This window comes from Ovis aries, chromosome 6 (genome assembly GCF_016772045.2).
Source record: "Ovis aries strain OAR_USU_Benz2616 breed Rambouillet chromosome 6, ARS-UI_Ramb_v3.0, whole genome shotgun sequence".
Taxonomy (NCBI): domain Eukaryota; kingdom Metazoa; phylum Chordata; class Mammalia; order Artiodactyla; family Bovidae; genus Ovis; species Ovis aries.
In genome coordinates, this window is record NC_056059.1 from 15,561,504 (window position 1) to 15,582,261 (window position 20,758).

At 43.0% G+C, this 20,758-nt stretch overlaps 1 protein-coding gene across 3 annotated transcripts in view; it reads left to right on the forward strand.

The window, feature by feature from the left end:
• The first annotated feature begins 614 nt into the window (after positions 1–614).
• The window catches only part of ELOVL6 (ELOVL fatty acid elongase 6), a 139,066-nt gene continuing 118,922 nt past the window's right edge, over positions 615–20,758 (forward strand). The window contains exons 1-2 of one of the 3 annotated variants that reach the window (XM_042251140.2): positions 615–666; positions 1,300–1,420. In XM_042251140.2, the coding sequence (XP_042107074.1) occupies positions 1,338–1,420 (83 nt within the window). In that variant the 5' untranslated portion in view covers positions 615–666; positions 1,300–1,337. Of the gene's footprint in view, positions 667–1,051; positions 1,421–20,758 lie in introns of those variants that run through there. The other 2 variants (XM_004009618.6, XM_042251139.2) reach the window with 2 other exon arrangements.

Below are 20,758 nucleotides of genomic sequence, written 5' to 3' on the forward strand. Positions count from 1 at the left end.
CTTGGAGGTGGGGAGGTGCGGAGAAAGAATTTTCTTCCTGGTCCTAATGTCCACCTAATTTTTAAAGCATAGGTTCGTTATTCTTCTTATATTTTAAGCTTACAATCACATGCGTATATTATTAGATGCCTCGATGTCCCATTTCACTTTTCTTAATTTGTGGGGAATGAGTGGAGGGAGGGACAGAGTGAAAAATACTTCCCTCTGAGTAAAGAAAGAGGGTGTATATAGAAACTGAGATTAAAACACTGGTGTGAGACTGGGAGGTCAGTAGGAGTCAATGGTACATTTAGCCCTCTCCTCAAAGGTGATTCTGTTTCACCTACACCCGTAAAATAAATAAAGTGAATTTCTTATGCATGCAAATAGTTTTTGCATTGAACCAGTTGGTCCAGGTCTCCTATCTGCTAACTTCCTTACCCTCTTTGTTTCAGTTCACTATCTCTCTGCTGCTGCACTATCTCTACCCTTTCCCATATCCAAACCCTCCACCTAACCTCCCTCCTCTTCTGGCTTCTAGTCACTCTCGACTTTCTGCCACCTTCGCCCTCAGCATCCCCAGCGGGCACGTGACTGGGGGGCTCCGCAGACCGGGCCCCAAGTTTCCTTGAGTCAAAGCCAGAGCTCGGTGGTGAGCGACCTGGACGGTGTGGCAGGGGCAAGGAGGTAGAAAATGCGTTCGTTTCACGTGGCATCTCAGCGCAAATTTGTCTGGAGTTCTTGGCGAGGAAGCGGGCAGGCTTTATTATTTACTTATAGCCTACGTGCTAAGCTCGCTCTGGGGCTTCGCTTGGTTTTCAGAAACTTCATTCAAAAGCCAGGCGAAGCGGCCCACGAGGTCGGGACTGGGCGTTGTAGATGACCTCAAAGCTACTTCCTCCCCCTCCAAGCCCTTCTTTCTCTCCCCTAGTCACCTTTACGTGTACAAAACTGCCCCCGGGGCTAGAGAGGTCTCGCTCTCTCTCGCAAAGGGTTAAAAGTTGTCGGATCGCATGAGGGGGAGGAGATTCCCCATAGACAAGTAAAAAGGGCGATGGACAAACGTGCGGGCACTAAGACCGCAAGGCATTCATTTCCTCCTACGGTGGATGCGGACGCCGGGAGGAGGAGAGTCCCGGAGAGAGGAGCTGGGAGCAGAGGCGCAGGCAATGCTCAACCCCGACTGTAGCTGAGAGAGGCTGGGGGAAACCGGTTGCCGGAGATCGACCGGCGAGGGGAAGACCTTGGGGGGTGGGTGGGGGAAACAGACTGGAGAGCACTCGAAATCTAGCGCTTTACAGATTATTTTATTTTGTGTAGAGAATACGTAGCGACTCCGAAGATCAGCCCCAGTGAACATGTCAGTGTTGACTTTACAAGAATATGAATTCGAAAAGCAGTTCAACGAGAATGAAGCCATCCAGTGGATGCAGGAAAACTGGTAGGTGATGCTTTCGTGTGATGCTGTCCCCAGGAGCCCCGCGCGTTTTCCCCGTGTGCCTTAATGTCGGTACTCCCTTTCTGGGGCGTGAATGGAGCGAGGAACCGCGGGTAGCGGGAGCGGATCGCTGAGTTCCCTGGTCTCCCCGGTGCAGGAGACATTGGGGCTGCATGAAGCGCGTGAGTCTGTGGGTGCCCCTGGGTGAGCCGTGGCTACACATGCATCTTTAACATAGATTATATAACATAGAACATACATGTGTACATAGAGTGCGACAGGGAAGGCGGGAGAGACGCCACAGACCCTACCTGTGCTGCTCCTGGTTTCCCTCTAGATTTGGGTTTTCTTGCTTGGCCTCCTGCAAGCAGAGTGTGAAAGGCAGTGGAGATAGGACCCGGTCTCCGGCTCTGTTTAACCCTCTCCCATCCGCCGTTCTCTGCTCTCTGGCCCTCGCCCTTTCCCCATTCCTCCTGTCTGTCCTTCCTTTCTCCTTGTAGCTCTCCTACTTCACTGTCTTTCTCCTTGCTGCTCCCCAGCCAGATTCTTCCTTTCCTGGACCCCTTTTCCCCACGCAGATCCCTTTCCAGTTTCATGAAGAGACGGAGGCGGGGAGTGGGGGAGGAGGGGACAATGAAAACAGTAATAAAAATGAATGAACCCGAGCGAGTGGAGCCACGCCATTATTAAGTTTGTTTTACGGAAACGCCTTTTGGACACACTGGATTCTAATTTAGTGGGAAGCTGCTGATTGGAGTTGAGACAGATTAAAAACCCCTGGGTCCGCAGAGTCCTTGTGGGGTGGGGAATGTTCCCCACACAACTTCTAACCTGGGAAAGCATCTTTCTTGTTAACTGTATTCCCTCCGCCAGTCCTTTTGGAAATCCCTGTGTGGGAAGCGATCCCGTGTCACCTTGCGATACTTAACAGGGGAGGGTGTGTATGTTCATCTCGCTTCTGGCTTGTAGACGGAGCTGCTGTGGCAGACATTCTCTAACCACCCCACCTTAAGCCCGTGTCTGACGATCAGTAAAGAGAAAGCGCAAGGCAACCCCCAGCTAGGCAGCTGCTGGCAGCCTCCCAGGTACTGTTGGAGAGGGTCGGGCCGAGAGGGCTCTCGGAAGGTGGGGGATTCCGCCTGCCGCGTGCGCCAGCGCGTGCCCCCGGCGCCCTCACGACCTGCCTTCCCTCCCCCAGGTCATCAATGGGAAACCGGAGACGCTAGCGCGCCTGGAGGCTGGGGCGGGTGGGTGCTCTGCGCCGGAACCCGGGAATGGGGCTCAACGTCTTCTCCCCGGGAGGTTCGGCCGCCGCTCCCGCCTCCTCCCTCGCGGCCGGCCCGCGGGGGACCGGCTGGCCATTTGCGGCCTCAGCGCCGCCGGGCCCGCCCCCTGCGCTGGGCGCGCCGGCGGGGCCGGGCCGGTTGGGGTGGGCGCGGCGCGCGGCCTGGCGCGCTCGCACTCGCTGCGGCGCGGCTGGGGGCTTCCTCGGGCGCGGGGGCGGGGGGCCACAGCCGGAAGCCAGGAGGGCCACGCGATTCGCTCGGAAGGCTGGGAAGTGCGGCAGCGCTCTGGGCCGAGGCCCGTCCTGGGCCTCCGAGGGCGAAGGCGCCGAGGGTGGGCCCGGAAGACGGTTGTGCACCCAGAGGCTCGATTCCGTAGGAGTTAGACAATTAAGGCCTCTGCGCTTGGGGAAGCCAAGCCTCCCTCGGGCCCCACCAAAGGGACCTTCTTTACAGGCACTTCCTCCTCCCGCGAAGGGGGTGGCGCTGAGGGCCGGGCGGGGGCGGTGCCTGGGGGGGTTGGGGGTGGACCAGCAGAAGGCGAAGGTCTCTGCAACTGTTTGTCGTGGTGTCTTGTCACACCGCTGAGTCCATCCTCCCGCCCCATCGGCCCTGCGCTCTCTGTGTTTCCTAATATCTGACCAGTCTCCAACTTGCTGCACCCTTGTTGAACCTGCCCCTCCGGAACTGGCCTCCCCCTCGGGCCGGCTGCTCCGGCTCACTGTAGGCTAGCCCCTCTCCTTGCACCTCCTCGGTGGATACTCCTACTCACTTGTTGCCTTTTTTCTGGGGCCACTTTCTGTGTTTCCACCACCACCTGGTACTATTTCCCCCCTCTTTCTCTATGGGACTGTCCTGGTGACTCAGACCATAAAGCGTCTGTCTACAATATGAGAGACTTGGGTTCGATCCCTGGGTTGGGAAGATTCCCTGGAGAAGGAAATGGCAACCCACTCTAGTACTCTTGCCTTGAAAATCCCATGGACGGAGGAGCTTGGTCGCGAAGAGTCGGGCACGACTGAGTGACTTCACTTTCACGTTCTCTATTGACCAATACATCAAACAGGGCCTAACCCTCGGGATTGAAAATGAGAAAAAACGCACCAATTTATCTTCGCCTGTTGGACTCTTAGCACTCTTAGCTCTTTTTCTGTACATTTCATCTGGCAGTATCTTTCCTAGCTTTTTATTCATATGCGTAAGTATTTAGATGTATGTCTGCCTTCTAGGAGAAGGAAATGGCAACCCACTCCAGTATTCTTGCCTGGAGAATTCGATGGATGGAGGAGCCTGGTGGGCTACATACAGTCTATGGGGTCACAGAGAGTCGGACACGGCTGAGTGGCTAACACACACTGTGCCTCCTGCTAGACCATCATCTCTTCAGGGCATGCTTCTTATTCCGCTCTTGAATGCACCTTGAAGAATGCATTGTACAGGCAGATGCCTGGGAAAAGTCTTAACTAGTGAGTTAAAAGTGATGATGGATGTCTATTTTATTGCCAGCACAGCTCTACCTGAACCTTAGCAGACTTGGCCTTCCCTTGAGTTTTGAATACTATGACATAGTCACATATTAGGAATTCCCCTTCCTGACTTTTTCTCTCTTTGACCCTAATTGTCTTGTTTCTTTTTATATCCCAGAGTGTATGCATTCCCAGTATCCTTGGGTGCCCATTTTATAAACCTCTCCCAAAATGTCAACAGCCAAAAAGTCTTGAACAAGGTGTATAAGAAAATGAAGGTTTTTTCCTTTTCATTTCCTTTGTTAACCAAAGCTTACACCCTCTTGAGGAGAGGGGACGTTTAGGAAGCACAAGGTCTTGCATTTGCCAGACTCATTAACTACAGATGACTTGAAATAGTTTCTGGAGGAAAAACAATGTTGTGAAGTTTCTACTGTATTTTTTTGACAAATTATTTTCAGTTGTCCTTAAAAATTCCCTAGACATAGCCTCAAATAAAACTCAGTTTACAGAATTAAGTTATAACTTATCTCTCAAAGATAAGCTGCACTCACTGTTTTGAAGAATTGTAAGGAAGGTCAGGAGTGTTGTTTTGTCAGGATGCTGTCTGCACTACCTTTTGAATATGATTTAAGAAGGCCTTTATTAAACTTATCCTATAATCTGTACTCATTACTTTATTACATATTAATGTAATGGGACCCTTATTTTGGAGTGATGTTTTTATAAACTAAAGAGTTCAACTGAGGCAAATTTATCAAGTTTATTGCTGCTCAAACAATGATTAACCCTGTATTCACTGTTTTAGACATGGGATAAATGCTATAGACCATTTTACTTTTCTAGCAAATAGTTTCACATTAGAAAAACTATGGAAAAATGCAGAGTAATAAATATGCCTTGGAGAATCACCCTGAGCCACATCTTTATATGTCAATGAAAAAAATATCCTGGGTAATATTATATGGTAAATGAGGGTATATTGCATGAGATAGAGGAAAATACCTGCTTTTAGCTTAACATTTTTAAGTTCTGATTTGACACTGAAAAGCCCTTGTGGTTTTACAGCATTGAAAATAGAGGCGTTTTGTTCTTTTATGAGATGTCTGGCCTTTACCTGCTATTTTCACAAATAGCTGACTTCATTTATTAGGTCTGCTGGGAAGGGGGCAAAATCGTCTAGGGATTGGTAAAGTGACATAAAATTCACTGACTGAGAAGGGCAGCTGGGCTCTGCTCTGCCTTCTCTTTCAGCAGCCTGCCAGGTCTGTGCTCGCAGTGGTAGATGCTAGTTGCTTCAGTTGTAATTGTCTGACCAATGGTGATTATCTTCTGATGTCGGCTGACATGGTGTTCACCAATAAGAAAGCAGGAGGCCTGTGCTGACTGCTGTAACATTATGTATGTGAGGTGACGTCATCACAGGGTTTGCCTAGAACCTCACGAAACCCTCCCCCGCTCCCCTCTGGCATCCTTCACATCCAGCCTTTCACTGCTTTGTATATTTTTCTGACCTTCTTTCCACCCGTGGTAATGGTTATAAAGATTTTATTGTTTTTATATTTTGTATGCTGTGTTTGAGGTCTATAAGATAGTGTGGGGATTTTTAGAAGTAAATACTGTCTGGCTAAGGAAAGTACAGATTGGTTTTTACTAAGGGAAAAAATTAAACACTGTTAAAAAGAAATTGCACATCTTTTTGTTTTTTGTTAGATGTGAGATTTGAAAGGTAACATACAATTTCAATATGAAAAAACATAAAAGTATTATAAGCCTGTGTTAGATTTTTACTCAAAATATAGCAATTAATGTCTATCACACTTTGGAATGCAGGCTGTTTTTCCTGTAGTGACAATTGCTTTGCATTGATCTCTAAAATCCTCCTGTGACTTGTATGTTTTTGTAAGAAAAGTGGCTGTAAAACAGTACCGTCTGTGGCCATAAGACAGAAAAGGCCACAATGTCTCATTTAATTAATACAAATTTGGTCAGCTGTCTAGGAAACTACTATGTCCACACTGTACCCAGTGTGTTTTTGCCATTTAGTTTGGAGAATCACAGTTCATATTAGCCTTAAAATTGAAAATCCTAAGTGTGAGGAACTTAACATTCATTCAGTAAACTTTAGAAACCACTTGAGATGTTGGCCTCTTATGCACTAGGTTAAGAGTGAGAACACTGAGAAAATGTATACAGAGGAAAACTGTGATCTCTGATGTGATCCTAGCAAATAATATTGTGTAAGAACTTTAATCTGAACTTTTATGTGATGTATATTCATGCAGTCTGGTTTCTCTAGGGTTTCCAGGAATAATGCAAATTATTTTATGATTATCTGTCTCTATATTCACATTAGTAACTAAATATGAATATGGTGATAAAATGTTTACATAGGCCTTTTGTTAAATTGGAAGTTAAATTTTGTGGTCTAAACATGACTCCTTGGTGCTTTTAATGTTCAGTTCAGTTCAGTTCAGTCCAGTCACTCAGTTGTGTCCGAATCTTTGTGACTCCATGAATCGCAGCACGCCAGGCCTCCTTGTCCATCACCAACTCCCGGGGTTCACTCAAACTCATGTCCATCGAGTCGGTGATGCCATCCAACCATCTCATTCTCTGTCGTCCCCTTCTGCCCTCAATCTTTCCTAGCATCAGGGTCTTTTCAAATGAGTCAGCTCTTCCCATCAGGTGGCCACAGTATTGGAATTTTAGCTTCAGCATAAGTTCTTCCAGAGAACACCCAGGACTGATCTCTTTTAAGATGGGCTAGTTGGATCTCCTTGCAGAAGGGACTCTCAAGAGCCTTCTCCAACACCGCAGTTCAAAAGCATCAATTCTTTGATGCTCAGCTTTCTTCACAGTCCAACTCTCACAGCCATACACGACCACTGGAAAAGCCATAGCCTTGACTAGATGGACCTTTGTTGGCAAAGTCATGTCTCTGCTTTTGAATATGCTATCTAGGTTGGTCATAACTTTCCTTCCAAGGAGTAAGCCTCTTTTAATTTCGTGACTGCAATCACCATCTGCAGTGATTTTGGAGCCCAAAAATATAAAGTCTGACTTTATATTTTTCTTTATATTTAAACTGTTTCCACTTTTTCCCCATCTATTTGCCATGAAGGGATGGGACCAGATGCCATGATCTTAGTTTTTAATCTTAGCTTTCAATGTTAGATGATAGTAAATTCTAAGTGTCAGGATCACATTAGAATTTAATTACAAAGTCAATCCACTCTAGGTCCAGAATTTGCTTTGCCTGTTTATCTTTAAGGAGAATCTATTTTGTGGGAAAGTTTTGAGAGGGGAAAGAGGCTTAGAAATACTTTGGAGAGCATAAACAACCATCTGACCTGTCTTAAGCCAACAAAGTAAAATGGAGTTCAGCAAATCAAGAATTCATAATTTGGTTCAATGATCTGGATATTTCATGTCCAACACTTTCTAAGATGAGTTATCCAAAAATTGTTGCTACAATTCACTTAATTTGTCATGTCTGGATACAGGTGAGCTGAGCTGGCTTTTATTAATAAGAATCAGACAACAGTCCACAAATTTGCCTTAGCTTGCTATTTTTATTCTTAGCTTCAGATCCATCTGTTCCACCTACTTTCCATTTATCTTTGTTAGAAGAGCACAGACACTTACCTGGAAAAGTTTACCTTAGGAAAATTACCCATATCACACTTATTCCTGTTGATAGTCTAAGGAAATCTGAATGAAAATATAACATGGCTTTATTGAAAGGTAAAGGCTCATAACTTCATTTCTTTGTTTGTATTCTGATTATGAGTATATGGCTTCCCGGGTGGCTCAGAGGGTAAAGCGTCTGCCTGCAATGCAGGAGATCTGAGTTCAGTCACTGGGTGGAGAAGATCCCTGGAGAAGGAAATGGCAACCCACTCCAGTACTCTTGCCTGGAAAATTCCATGGACAGAGGAGCCTGGTAGGCTGCAGTCCATTGGATTACAAAGAATCCCATACAACTGAGCAACTTTACTTCTTCTGTGAGTATATACAGGCAGGTATGAACATGTAAAGTTCAGAACTTTAACAGCATCCTTAACTATATTTAACTTATAATAATTTTATAAGATTAATCTTTTTTTGAAAGAAGACTGCCCTAGTTAAAAATGGATTTGTAATTTTAAGTTCATTGAGCAAAAAGCATCCCGAATCCCAGATCTTTGTAAGTCATCTAAGCTTACATCTAAGCTTTGTAAGTCATCAAACTTACAATTTTATTGTGATTTCTTTCTGTACTGAGTACTCATGATTTTAAGTTTCAAGGTTATTTATCTTAGTATATTAGAATGACAGGTATTTTTAGGAACCCTTTTGTTGAGTCAGTCACCCACTGTGAACTTCCTAAAATTTAACTTTAAACCTGTGTGTCCAAAATAATGTACGAATGAAAGATTCATTTTCTTAAAGATAAATTTCAGATGTCTTTCGCTCAACCCTTAATTTTTTTTTAAACAATCTTTTAAATTCTGAGACTGATTTTTTTTTCCTGGATTTTATTTAAAATTTATTGTAATGAGGTCCACACAAAAGGAAGGGGTGAAGAGTGGGGAACATTCAGGGGACACAGGAATGTGGCCAGTGTCACAGATTCTCAGTGGGGGAGAGGGGTGAAAAGAGAAGGCCAGGCTGGAGCTGGTGCGGAGTAGGGAAGGGGGAGACTGTGGCTGCATCCTCCCACCCCAGGAAGCGCCTCTCGTCCCTGGAGCCCCTCTGCCCTGGGCCCCCGGGGTCCCATCCCTTGTCCTGCCTTGGGCCCAGTGTCTCTTTTGCTCCCCTTGACTTGTTTTCTCTTGACAGATTTTTAAGCAGGATAATGTTCAGGGCCTCACCCCAAACAATCCCACCTGATGAAAGTACAGCCTTTGTGAGGCTGAATTTTTGAATTGACTATTAACACTTAATGGGCACCACACAAGATCATTCTTTGAAGACTGGCAAGATTAATGAAATGCATGTTTATGCATAAATGTCCATACATTTACTTAGAAAAGTATATGTTTATATATATACACGCACAAACCTGTAAGTACACATAACTATGTTAAAGTGACGTTTTGAAAAACTGAAAACTGGTACCCCGTTAAAGACCACTTTTTGTGTATTTCCTGCTAATAGAAGAGCATCTTCCTTGGGAATTCCCTGGAGGTCCATTGGTTAGGACTTGAAGCTTTCACTGCCATGGGCCAAGGTTCAATCCCTGGTTGGGGAACTGAGATCCCATAAGCAAACTGGTGCAACAAACACAGCAACAGAAGCATCTTCCTGAACCCAGTGTACTTTTCTAAAATTCGCTGCAAATAGGTCCTAATTTGAATATTTTGTCAATTTTTTAAACTAAATAATACTATTTTAGTAAATTTCTTAAAACTACAAAATTTGAACATTTAGTACTTGGATTTAACCCCAGTTATTAATAATTTTAAAAAATCTTCAATATGGGTAATAGTAGGGGAAACCCTCAAGTCCCAGTTGCCTGGCTCCTTCTATTTATAATAGAAGTATGGTATTAAAGTTTTTAAGATACTTGGTCCACTCCAACTGGGGTAATTAACTTTTTCAGGTAAAGTGGGTTCAGTTGAATTGAACGCTTTGAAGTTGAGAATTTCATGATCTTGTTTTAGGAGCCTCAATGAGGTAGTGGTGGTGCGGGGGTGGCGGCTGCTGGGGGAAACCCTGATGAAAAGGTTTACACCGGAAACTTTTTTTTTTTTTAATGGTGTGAGATTTCTCTTGAAGTCTATGGATACATTTAAAAGCTGGTATAGCAGTGGTTATCATTACAATAAGAGGGTAGGAAGCTCTATAAAAAGTTACTCTAAATATCAAGGTCTGTAGTTTTCTTTCAATTTTATGACCTTTTGACATAGATTTAAAGATCTTAGAAGTAATTTAAAGATCTGAAAGATCTTCTGAAGCAATGATACTAACAGTTGAGAACATGGTCATTTACTAATTGCAGGCATTCTTTTAAAATGTTTTATATATGTTAATAACTAAATCCGCCCAGCCACCCTTTGATGTATTATCTTTCTGATTTTAAACAACAGGAAATTAGGCCCAATGAGGTTTCACAAGTTGGAATTTGTATGTAGGGACGAAAAAAGAGAAATGGGCTCCAGCATTGACCAAAGCTTAGCCACCCAGGCCTTAATCATCCCCCTGTTTGTGTTAGAATAAATATTCAATCAATTAAAAAATGTGCTTGGAGACTTGGCGGCACTGTAAACATGGAAGAGATCTGCCGTTTTTAGTTTAGGATGTTACAGTGTCTGTTTCCTATTGTTCAATAAGTGGATCCTGAACACTGAAGGCAAGGATAACTACAAAAAGCACTATTAATGTTATAATTGCCCTATAGATATCCTATGTAGATATGGATACTGTAATCACGCAGAACTATTATTTTCAGAATATTACTTAATCAAAATCCATCAGTACTTTTAAATTTGTGGAAAGCCATGTTACCTTTAATAATGCTTCTATCATAAAATATTTCAGTTTCATCTCAAACCATGACACACAGACTTGGAACATTTCTTACAAAGCATACTTTCTGTCTGCTTTTCTATGCTCTATGCTTTGTCCACTCAGCTTGGTTCTAGACTCCAAGCTTGTATTTCTACCTGTTACACTGCCTGTCAGCAGGGGGAAAGAATATATTTATGTATGTGTATGTCTGTATGTGTATATATGGGCTCCCAGGTGGCAGTAGTGGTAAAGAACCCACCTGCCCATGCAGGAGCCATGAGATATGGATTTGATCCCTGGGTCAGGAGGATCCCTGGAGGAGGGCATGGCAACCCACTCCAGTATTCTTGCCTGGAGAGTCCTATGGACAGAGGAGCCTGGCGGGCTACAGTCCAGAGGGTCACAAAGAGTCTGCCACAACTGAAGTGACTTAGCACGCATGCACACACAGACTCACACACACCCATACATATGACTTGGAGATGTCCCTGTTCTTAAAGGTCAGTTCCTCCAGTGTGAAGAAATAGAGCCTGTTAAAAAGTAGTTTTAAATCCTTTTCCTGATTTTAAAGTAAATATTTATTATAGAAAAAAGAAATAAAAACGTTAAAAAGCATAAAGGTTCCGGAAAGAAAACACCTTTAATTCTTATCCAGGGGTAACCACTGTTCTTTGCCACATTTCTTCCAGCCTTGTTTTTAAGATTTTTATATACTTTAGATCATTCGGCGCATGTCAGCAGTGAACTGAGTTCTTATATGCCAGGGACCGCACTGGATAGTTTTCTTTCACCTACTGCCTCATTACAACTTTATATGTTGCTTTTGTTTCCTCTTTACATTATAAATGTTTTTCATGTCACCAAAACCTCTCCTCTCCATAGGTATAATTTTCAGTGACTATTTAACATTGTATTGTTTGAGCTTTAGGTAACCATTCCCTTACATGTTAGGTTGAACGTGTTAAATTTCTAATATTTTGCTGTAGAAACAGACCTCTTGACATCATAGGAGGTCATCAAGAGTATGTGGCCCCCTAGCTGACCAGAAAGCCAGCCCTGGGCAATCAAGGCTCCTCATGCTTCACCTGCCCTTTTGCCCGCTGTTCCCACAGCAGGAGCCGTTTCAGGGATGCAGCCTTGAGAGGGTGATGTGTTGCTGAGATCATCTGGGTGATACACGCACCAAGCCTCATTAAGGACAGTATATGGACTCCTAGCTCTGGTCGGCAGCCGCCCAAGACCAGCCTGGTAGGCAAGTCCCTTGCTCACTACCTGCCACCCTCCCAGTCTCGAGCGGCTGCCTTGTTTTTTGGCCTCTTCCTGCCTTCCAGTGTAAGGGTCCACTTTCAAATTTCACTTTGGAACTCCTAGGGATACAAACTAACAGCTCTCCTTCTAGGCCCGGAGTTGACATTGCAGTGGGCAGCATGAGCCCTTCTTTGTGATGAGAGCACAGGTAAAATGTGCCATGCTATTAAAGATGTTTCATAATTAACCTGTTATGACTAATACTTAACTCATACGTGGCCTGACCACTGGGCCCCTATCCACTGTAGGGTGATTCCCCTTTAAGACCTAATGTTGTAGATGGAATTTGTGCTTTTGTAGATGGAATTTGTGCTTTTAACACCAGCAAATCCAGGAAATGAAATGGTTTGGGTTTTTTCATTTGCTTCTTTGTTTTTTTGCTTAAGTTCTCAGCACAGTTATGTTTGCTTTCTTTTATTGTCTGGTAGGTAGGAAATCTTGGAGGTAAAAGCTTATGTCCTTGTGAAAAATGGCCCCACAAAGGAGTGCAACACTGGGTACTGACTCTAAAAGTAAGAGAAGATTAAGAGATCAAGGAACATTGTGATCCTTAATCAGGAAAAAAATAGGTGGTTTAATTAAATTTACTATATTAAAGGAGGATTCTTCAACTGTTTTTGCTGACATCCACCTTAAAGATGTTTGGAAAATTATGTACTGCCTCACATATTTAATATTTTTTCCTTTGTAAGTTGAAGTAAAGTAAATTTTTAATAGAGATAGAAGAAATAAGATGAGGATGGGCTAGTTTTAATAAATATTTCATGACTTGGTAAGATAGGTTTGTCTTTTTAGTGAGTAATGGACAACAAATCTGAAATGCATGATTCCGGTCCATGGTTTCATTCATCGTTAGCTGAAAAACACGGTCTGTATTCCACACTGATAACATTTAAAAGACTTCAGGTGTACTCATCCTATACTGTTTCTGGTTGTTAAGAATTCAGAGCAGCTTAACATTCAAAATGTGTGGTCTAATCAGTGGGGGAAAAAAGTGAAGATTATCATTATGTTTCACATCATTGTTCATTTTTACTCTGCTTTTGGGGCAAGAAGGAGAGATGCAGGTAATATCTTAAACGATCCTTTGTTGGCTATAGAGGAGGTTATAGCCGATAGCATTTCTGTGTGTGTTGCCATTAGGGCTATTCTCCTAATCCGCCAAGTGTCAGTCACTCAGTCATGTCTGACTCTTCGCAATTCCAGGGACTGTAGCCCGCCAGCCTCCTCTGTCCATGGGATTTCCCAGGCAAGAATAACTGGAGTGGGTTGCCATTCCCTTCACCAGGGGATCTTCCCAACCCAGGGATCAAACCCCGGTCTCCTGCATTGCAGGTGGACTCTCTACCACCAAGCCACCAGGGAAGCCTCTAATTGGGCAAAACACTTCCTTATTCTTGACTTGGTCAACCACTGAAAGAACCTGAGAACTTTCTCAGGAAGCTCCTTTCAGTCCATTCTACTTGGGGTGGCTCTGATTATTAGAAGACTGTTCCGGTTACTGCCTGAAAGTTATGATCCTCCTAGTCCTGACTAGCTGTAGTTTATTCTCACATCTCTGTGACTGTCTTGGATGCATTTGAAAACGACTCCTATCTCCTCTCTAGGCTTTCTTTTCTAGAATATCATCAGCAGTCCTCTGGCAATCCACATGGATACTTGTGAAAAATAAAAAATTAGAACTCCTATACTTTTGAATAGTTAAATGTTACCTACTAGGAAACTCCTGAGAAAGATATTAAAACTTACTCAAATTTGGCACTTATACATTAAAATGAGTAAGCCTATATTAGAGGTGCAGCAGGCGAGGGGGGACTTCTAATTTAGTATTCTGCTGAAAGGTCTGCCACATGGTGCTTTGGAACATTACAAAGCTCTTATTGTATATGACATTCTGGAAATTTTAAGGACTCTCTTAACCCTGAGCCACCGGGCTTGTCTTGAGTTGTAGTTGGCTTTTCAGTGACTGTTCCTGCTTTCATGTTTGCAGAAACATTTTTTGGAAACTATTTCATGATGGCTGATATTGTTTGTGATTATACTGCTTTGGTTGGTGCTCAGCTCTTCTTCAAGGCAATGGCACCCCACTCCAGCACTCTTGCCTGGAAAATCCCATGGACGGAGGAGCCTGGTAGGTCGCAGTCCATGGGGTCGCAGAGAGTCAGACAGGACTGAGCGACTTCACTTTCACTTTTCACTTTCATGCATTGGAGAAGGCAATGGCAACCCACTCCAGTGTTCTTGCCTGGAGAATCCCAGGGACAGGGGAGCCTCATGGGCTGCCGTCTATGGGGTCGCACAGAGTCGGACACGACTAAAGCGACTTAGCAGCAGCTCTTCTTCAGTTCTTTATAATTACTGGGCTCACTGTCTACCGACAAAAGGGTATCTCTGTCCTCGATCCTTAACCAGGTGTTTGGGCCAGGGTCACACGGAGAGTTTGTTTCTCCTCGGAATACACGTGTGCAGGCTTCATCTCCGAGATTCAGAAATGATGGGTCCATGGTGGGGCCCAGGTACTAGGAAAGATCTTCCAAGCTGAAGCTTGTGTCAGTGACGAGCGCTGCCCTGATAACTGCTGATTTCATCTCCGTCTCTGGGTCTGTCTTCTCAGGTCGTTGATCTCACACATTGGACGCCTCTTCCTCTTCCAGCCTGCTTTGCCTCCTTTGTCAGCTCCCTGGGACCAGGATATCAAGCTGCCCAACACCCTGCTATTCATCCTTATCTCTAATGCACAACAAAGACCTTTGTGATCTGGCCCTCACTTTGCTTTCTCTCAATGGTTTCCATTGCCAGTCACCTCCTTCAGGGCCCCGTCACTACTTCTGATTCCTACCTCCATCTCTCCTTGCTCACTTTCCTACCCCAGCTCTCTGCCTTCTCCTGTGACTCCTATGGTAAAAAACTCTCAATGGTTTCCCACTCTCTGTAGGATAAATCCAAAATGTTCTGATTGATTTGAAAGGTCATTCAAAATCCAGCTCCAAGATTATCTTCCTGATGTTACCTGTTGAAAGGACTTCCCTGGTGGCTCAGATGGTAAAGTGTCTGCCTACATGCAGGAGACCTGGGTTCGATGCCTGGGTTGGGAAGATCCCTTGGAGAAGGAAATGGCAACCCACTCCAGTATTCTTGCCTGGAGAATCCCATGGATGGAGGAGCCTGGTGGGCTACAGTCTATGGGGTTGCAAAGAGTCGGACACGACTGAGTGACTTCACTTTCTCCCAGGCCTATTCAAATAAAAATTCCTTCTCTTTCCCACCCATCAAAATCTGTTGCTATTTTTTTTGTGGTTTGCTTGCACTTGGCTCATAAATAGGTTAGTATTCTTTCTTCTATATTGGGCTTCACTGGTGGTTCAGATGGTAGAGAATCTATCTGCAATACAGGAGATCTGGGTTCAATCTCTGTGTCAGGAAGATCCCCTGAAGTAGAAAATTGCAACCCACTCCAGTATTCTTGCCTGGAGAATCCCATGGACAGAGAAGCCTGGTGGGCTACAGTCCATGGGGTCACAAAGAGTCAGACTCAACTGAGTGACTTTCACTTTTCTCTCTTCTGTCTTTGAAATAAGTGCCTATCACAGAATTTGGCGTGTAGTTGCCCTTACTGTGTGTGGACTAGATGAATGCAGGTATGCATGGATGTTATTGTCTAGTGGCTAAATCCTGTCTGACTCTGCAACCCCCTGGACTGTAGCCCACCAGTCTCCTCTGTGCATGGCAGTGCTGGAGTAGGTTGCCATTTCCTTCTCCAGAGGATCTTCCCGACACAAGGACCAAACCCTGTATTGGCAGGCAGTCTCCTGCATTGCCAGCCAGATTCTTTACCACTGAGCCACCAGGGAAGTCATTCATGAATGCACAAGGCTGTTTACTCACTCTCAGATGTATTTATTATTCAATGTCTCTTTAGTTGTCCTTAAGTGAATTATGGACTGATTAGTACCTTCTTGAAATAATAATACTTCAATCAGAAAGAAGTCAAAAGTTTGCTTAAAGTGGTAGGGAAGGTGGGATTGTATACACAAGGGGAAAAAAAAAATCAGGAAGAAAATAATACCAAAATAGTAAAAAGTAGTTGTGTAAAATGATATTTATTTTTCTTTTTGCTATTCCAGTTTTCCATAATTTTTTATATTATGTCTGGGTATGTAAGGTGGTAAGATTTTGCATATTGGTCTTTTTTTTTTCATGTTTTGCATCAACTATACTATATTTACTTCATAGTAAAAGACAGGCTTTATTTTACAATGGTGTATTATCCAATATAAGGTAAAAATTACTTAAAGAAAAAACCAGTACATGTTTTAATAAACATTAAGCAGCATCAGTTCAGTTCAGTTCAGTCACTCAGTCGTATCCAACTCTTTGCCACCCCATGAATCGCAGCACGCCAGGCCTCCCTGTCCATCACCAACTCCCAGAGTTCACTCAAACTCATGTCCATCGAGTCAGTGATGCCATCCAGCCATCTCATCCTCTGTCGTCCCCTTCTCCTCCTGCCCCCAGTCCCTCCCAGCATCAGAGTCTTTTCCAATCAGTCAACTCTTCACATGAGGTGGCCAAAGTACTGGAGTTTCAGCTTTAGCATCAGTCCTTCCAATGAACACCCAGGACTGATCTTTAGAATGGACTGATTGGATCTCCTTGCAGTCCAAGGGACTCTCAAGAGTCTTCTCCAACACCACACTTCAAAAGCATCAATTCTTCAGCACTCCACTTTCTTCACAGTCCAACTCTCACATCCATACGTGACCACTGGAAAACCATAGCCTTGACTAGATGGACCTTTGTTGACAAAGTAATGTCTCTGCTTTTGAATATGCTATCTAGGTTGGTCATAACTTTCCTTCAAACATAAAAGCATTTTGTGAGGACAGAAATGCACATTCTTACTTCAGATAAATGTACTTTGTCAGATTAAGGTAGAGGTAAGCCATACTGTTGATTGAGGTCACAATAAATTTCTCTCTCTCTCCGATTCCAAATTATACAGTTTGATTTTTTTTTTTTTTTTTAAAGTAGGAAAGTGTCCTGCTTCTTTACGGGAAGGTTATAACAGACACTTGTTTGACTTGAACATGACAACTTTTACGTCTGGGTTTCAGGAATGTATCTAATAGGGCAAAGGTTCCCCAGGGACAAGAGTCATCTAACAGCAATGAAAGATTAAACATAAACCTGCCCCTGGAGAGTAAAAAACAATAGGATAATTGGCTCAGGGACCTTGTGGCATCTGGAAATAGACTGAACACACATACATTGGATATATCATTAACAAATACTCCAGCACTGCCCATTGCCTGGGAGATGAAGTCTGATTTAGAGGCGCTGGAAGGATTTAGTTACTGTCTGCAGTGAAGGTTATAAGGGTTATAAAGGACCAATCTAGTCCAGAGGCCAGCCTGTGTGGAGCCAGAAAATCTGGTGTGTCTGGTCTGGTAGGAAGGACCAGGGATCTGATTGGGAACTAAGTGACGAGAGATTTTTTACAGGATTGCCTTGCAGAGATCTAATCACTTTGGGGCATTGCTTTGAACACTCACTGCTTCTGTATTTCCTCTTAGAAGAGAGAGACAGGGATTTCCATGTGAGCACGTGAGAAGTAATGTTTTGTTTTTAGTTCGCTGTATCTAGGAAGACTTGGTGTTCCTTTTTCTATAAGAGTCTTTGCATTGTCTCAGTCAGCATACAAAAGGTTACTGGAGCGGGGAAAAGAGGGTGGAGGAGAATGGCTCCAAATCCTATGGGATATAGTTTGTAACAAAATTTCTGTAATTGAATTAATGATGAGATTTTGGTTTTACCTTTTATAAATTTAGAAAAAGTTCTGCACTTAAACTCCAGACAACTTAAGTGTTCTTTTTAGAAACAAGAAAACAAGAAATATGGTTGGAAATATTCTAAAGGACCAAAAAAGAAAATACTCACTATAAGGAAAATACTGCATACTTAATATGTGTTAGGTATATTAGACTTGATTTTTCTAAAAGAGTGTTGCTGCCGCTGCTAAGTCACTTCAGTCGCGTCCGACTCTGTGCGACCCCACAGATGGCAGCCCACCAGGCTCCCCCGTCCCTGGGATTCTCCAGGCAAGAACACTGGAGTGGGTTGCCATTTCCTTCTCCAATGCATGAAAGTGAAAAGTGAAATTAAAGTCGCTCAGTCATGTCTGACTCTTAGCGACCCCATGGACTGCAGCCTACCAGGCTCCTCCATCCATGGGATTTTCGAGGCAAGAGTACTGGAGTGGGGAGCCATTGCCTTCTCTGAAACTTTCCTCAAAAAATAATATTTCTTGAAGTAAATTTTAAAATTTAATTTGCTAAACATTTATGACTTCTATAACATTAGAAGAAAAAGTACCTTCATTCCTTTTCAGGTAATTTTTTAAGGCAAATTTTTTCCTATCGTAGAAAAAAATCTTTTTTTTTTAAAATTTGACAACTACTCTAAAATAAAACATAAGAAATTGTTCATCATTTCATATTCTAGAGCCACATGCTTATGAGTCTAATACCAAAATTATAGCCTATCAGGTATACGGTGTTCTGATTGGCACAGTCTCTGAGTATGTAGTTACAGTTCCAACTGGTAGAGGGTGAGGGCTATATGATTGTCCTTGACTTTGTAAAACATTTAAACAGACATTTTCACATTATAAACTTGGATAAATTTTGTAATGTTCAAACAAATTTTCACATTTTAAACACTTGATATCTATTTATGCTTTATCTTGAAAATAAGCTTTCATTTCAATGCCATATGATATGAATATTGTGATACTTTTACAAAGAAATCTTTATTAATTATTGAATTCTTTTTTAATTGAGCCAGTGTTGATGCTTATCCCTTGTTTAGTTCTGCTGAGGCAGATAAGAAGTGGTCAACATCCTGTAGCTGCTATGTAGGCTTGGATTGGTGGTATTTATGTGGATAGTTCAGGCAAACCAGAGAGGTGCTTTTTTAAAATTGCATTATTACATAGAGAGACTAACACACTCACAATGGAAATCTGCACAGAATAACCTGGACGAAAAAAAGAAGAAGAAAGACTCTACTGTGTTTTTGTGAATTATCTCTTGGCTAAGGAACAAAAGCTCGGTTTTGGGGAGATTGTTTCTTCCCCGCAAAACATTTGGTATCCAGAGCCTCTTTTTTCCCCAGCAATGCTGAATGGACAGGGTATAGGGACTCAAGCTGGTGAATTATGCTCATCCCACCTTCGCACATTGAAATACTATTCTTGTTCAGTTGCTCAGTTGTGTCTTAGTCTTTGCAGCCCCATGGACTGCAGCACACCAGGCTTCCCTGTCCTCCACTGTCTCTCGGAGTTTGTTCACACTCACGTCCATTGAGTCGGTGATGTTATCTAGCCATCTCATCCTCTGTCATCCCCTTCTCGTCCTGCCCTCCGTCTTACCCAGCATCAGAGTCTTCTCCAGTGAGTCGGCTGTTTTCATCAAGTAGCCAAAGCATTGGAGCTTCAGCTTCAGCCTCAGTTCTTCCAGTGAATATTCAGGGTCGATTTCCTTTATGATTGACTGGTTTGATCTCCTTGCTGTCCAAGGGACTCACTGGAACATAGATTCTAACGAAAAGTGGTGCAAATGTATACTTTCAGGATAAAACTTTTCTTAGTGAGTAGAATACATAGTCTCTTTTATGTTCATAGTCTGTCTTGTCTAGATTTAAACTATTTTCCTTAGGTGGTTACAATATAACAGCTCCAAATGCCTTGTTTATATGCAAAGTCTAGAATATTTGGAATATAGTAGTTTACTCAAGTATTGCTATAAGCTGTGTTTTCATTGATCTTGAGTCAGACCATCAATAGCATGCCAGTTGTTTTCAGCAGTTGGCTTAAATTGCTTGTTTTTCACCTGAAAATAATACTCTTGTTTTCTCATGAGTTCAGCTGAGTTTAAGGATTTAATATTTCCACGCTAGTTCCTGAAGTTTGTATATGCATTGTTTTCCATCAAATTATATGCGTATGGAGGCCTAGAATTAGGAGATAGACATAAAATCTTTACTTTTTTCTGAAGATTTTATGTAGAAAAGTATTAGGATGCATCTTGATAGAGACATGTATTGTCACAAACACTTTGTAAGGGAATAAAGTCTTATTAAGTTGTAGCTTTTTTTTTTTTCCAGTTTCTTTGTAATTATAGTTTCTTCATTCATTGGGTAGGCCTGGTGCAAGTAACTTGAAATTATACATTGTCAGAAATTTAGGAAACATAAGAAAGAATAGAGTAAAAGTTACCTTTAGATAAACATTTTGGTGTAAATCTTTTTAAACATCTTTCTTTCCATTTACCCGTCTTTATATTTTTAGCAATACCTTATTTTTCTGTAACCTGACTTTTTTTTCTTGATAAAGGATGGATCATTTTTCCCTATTCCTAAATATTTCTTCACCAAATTGTTAAGTGGGATAATTGTATTTCTTTAATGTAGTGTTCTAGCTGACATTGGACAGAGAAGGCAATGGCACCCCACTCCAGTACTCTTGCCTGGAAAATCCCATGGACGGAGAAGCCTGATGGGCTGCAGTCCATGGGGTCGCTAAGAGTCGGACATAATTGAGCGACTTCACTTTCACTTTTCACTTTCATGCTTTGGAGAAGGAAATGGCAACCCACTCTGGTGTTCTTGCCTGAAGAATCCCAGGGATGGGGGAGCCTGGTGGGCTGCCATCTATGGGGTCGCACAGAGTCGGACATGCCTGAAGCGACTTAGCAGCAGCAGCAGCAGCTGACATTGGAAAAGCTTGAGGA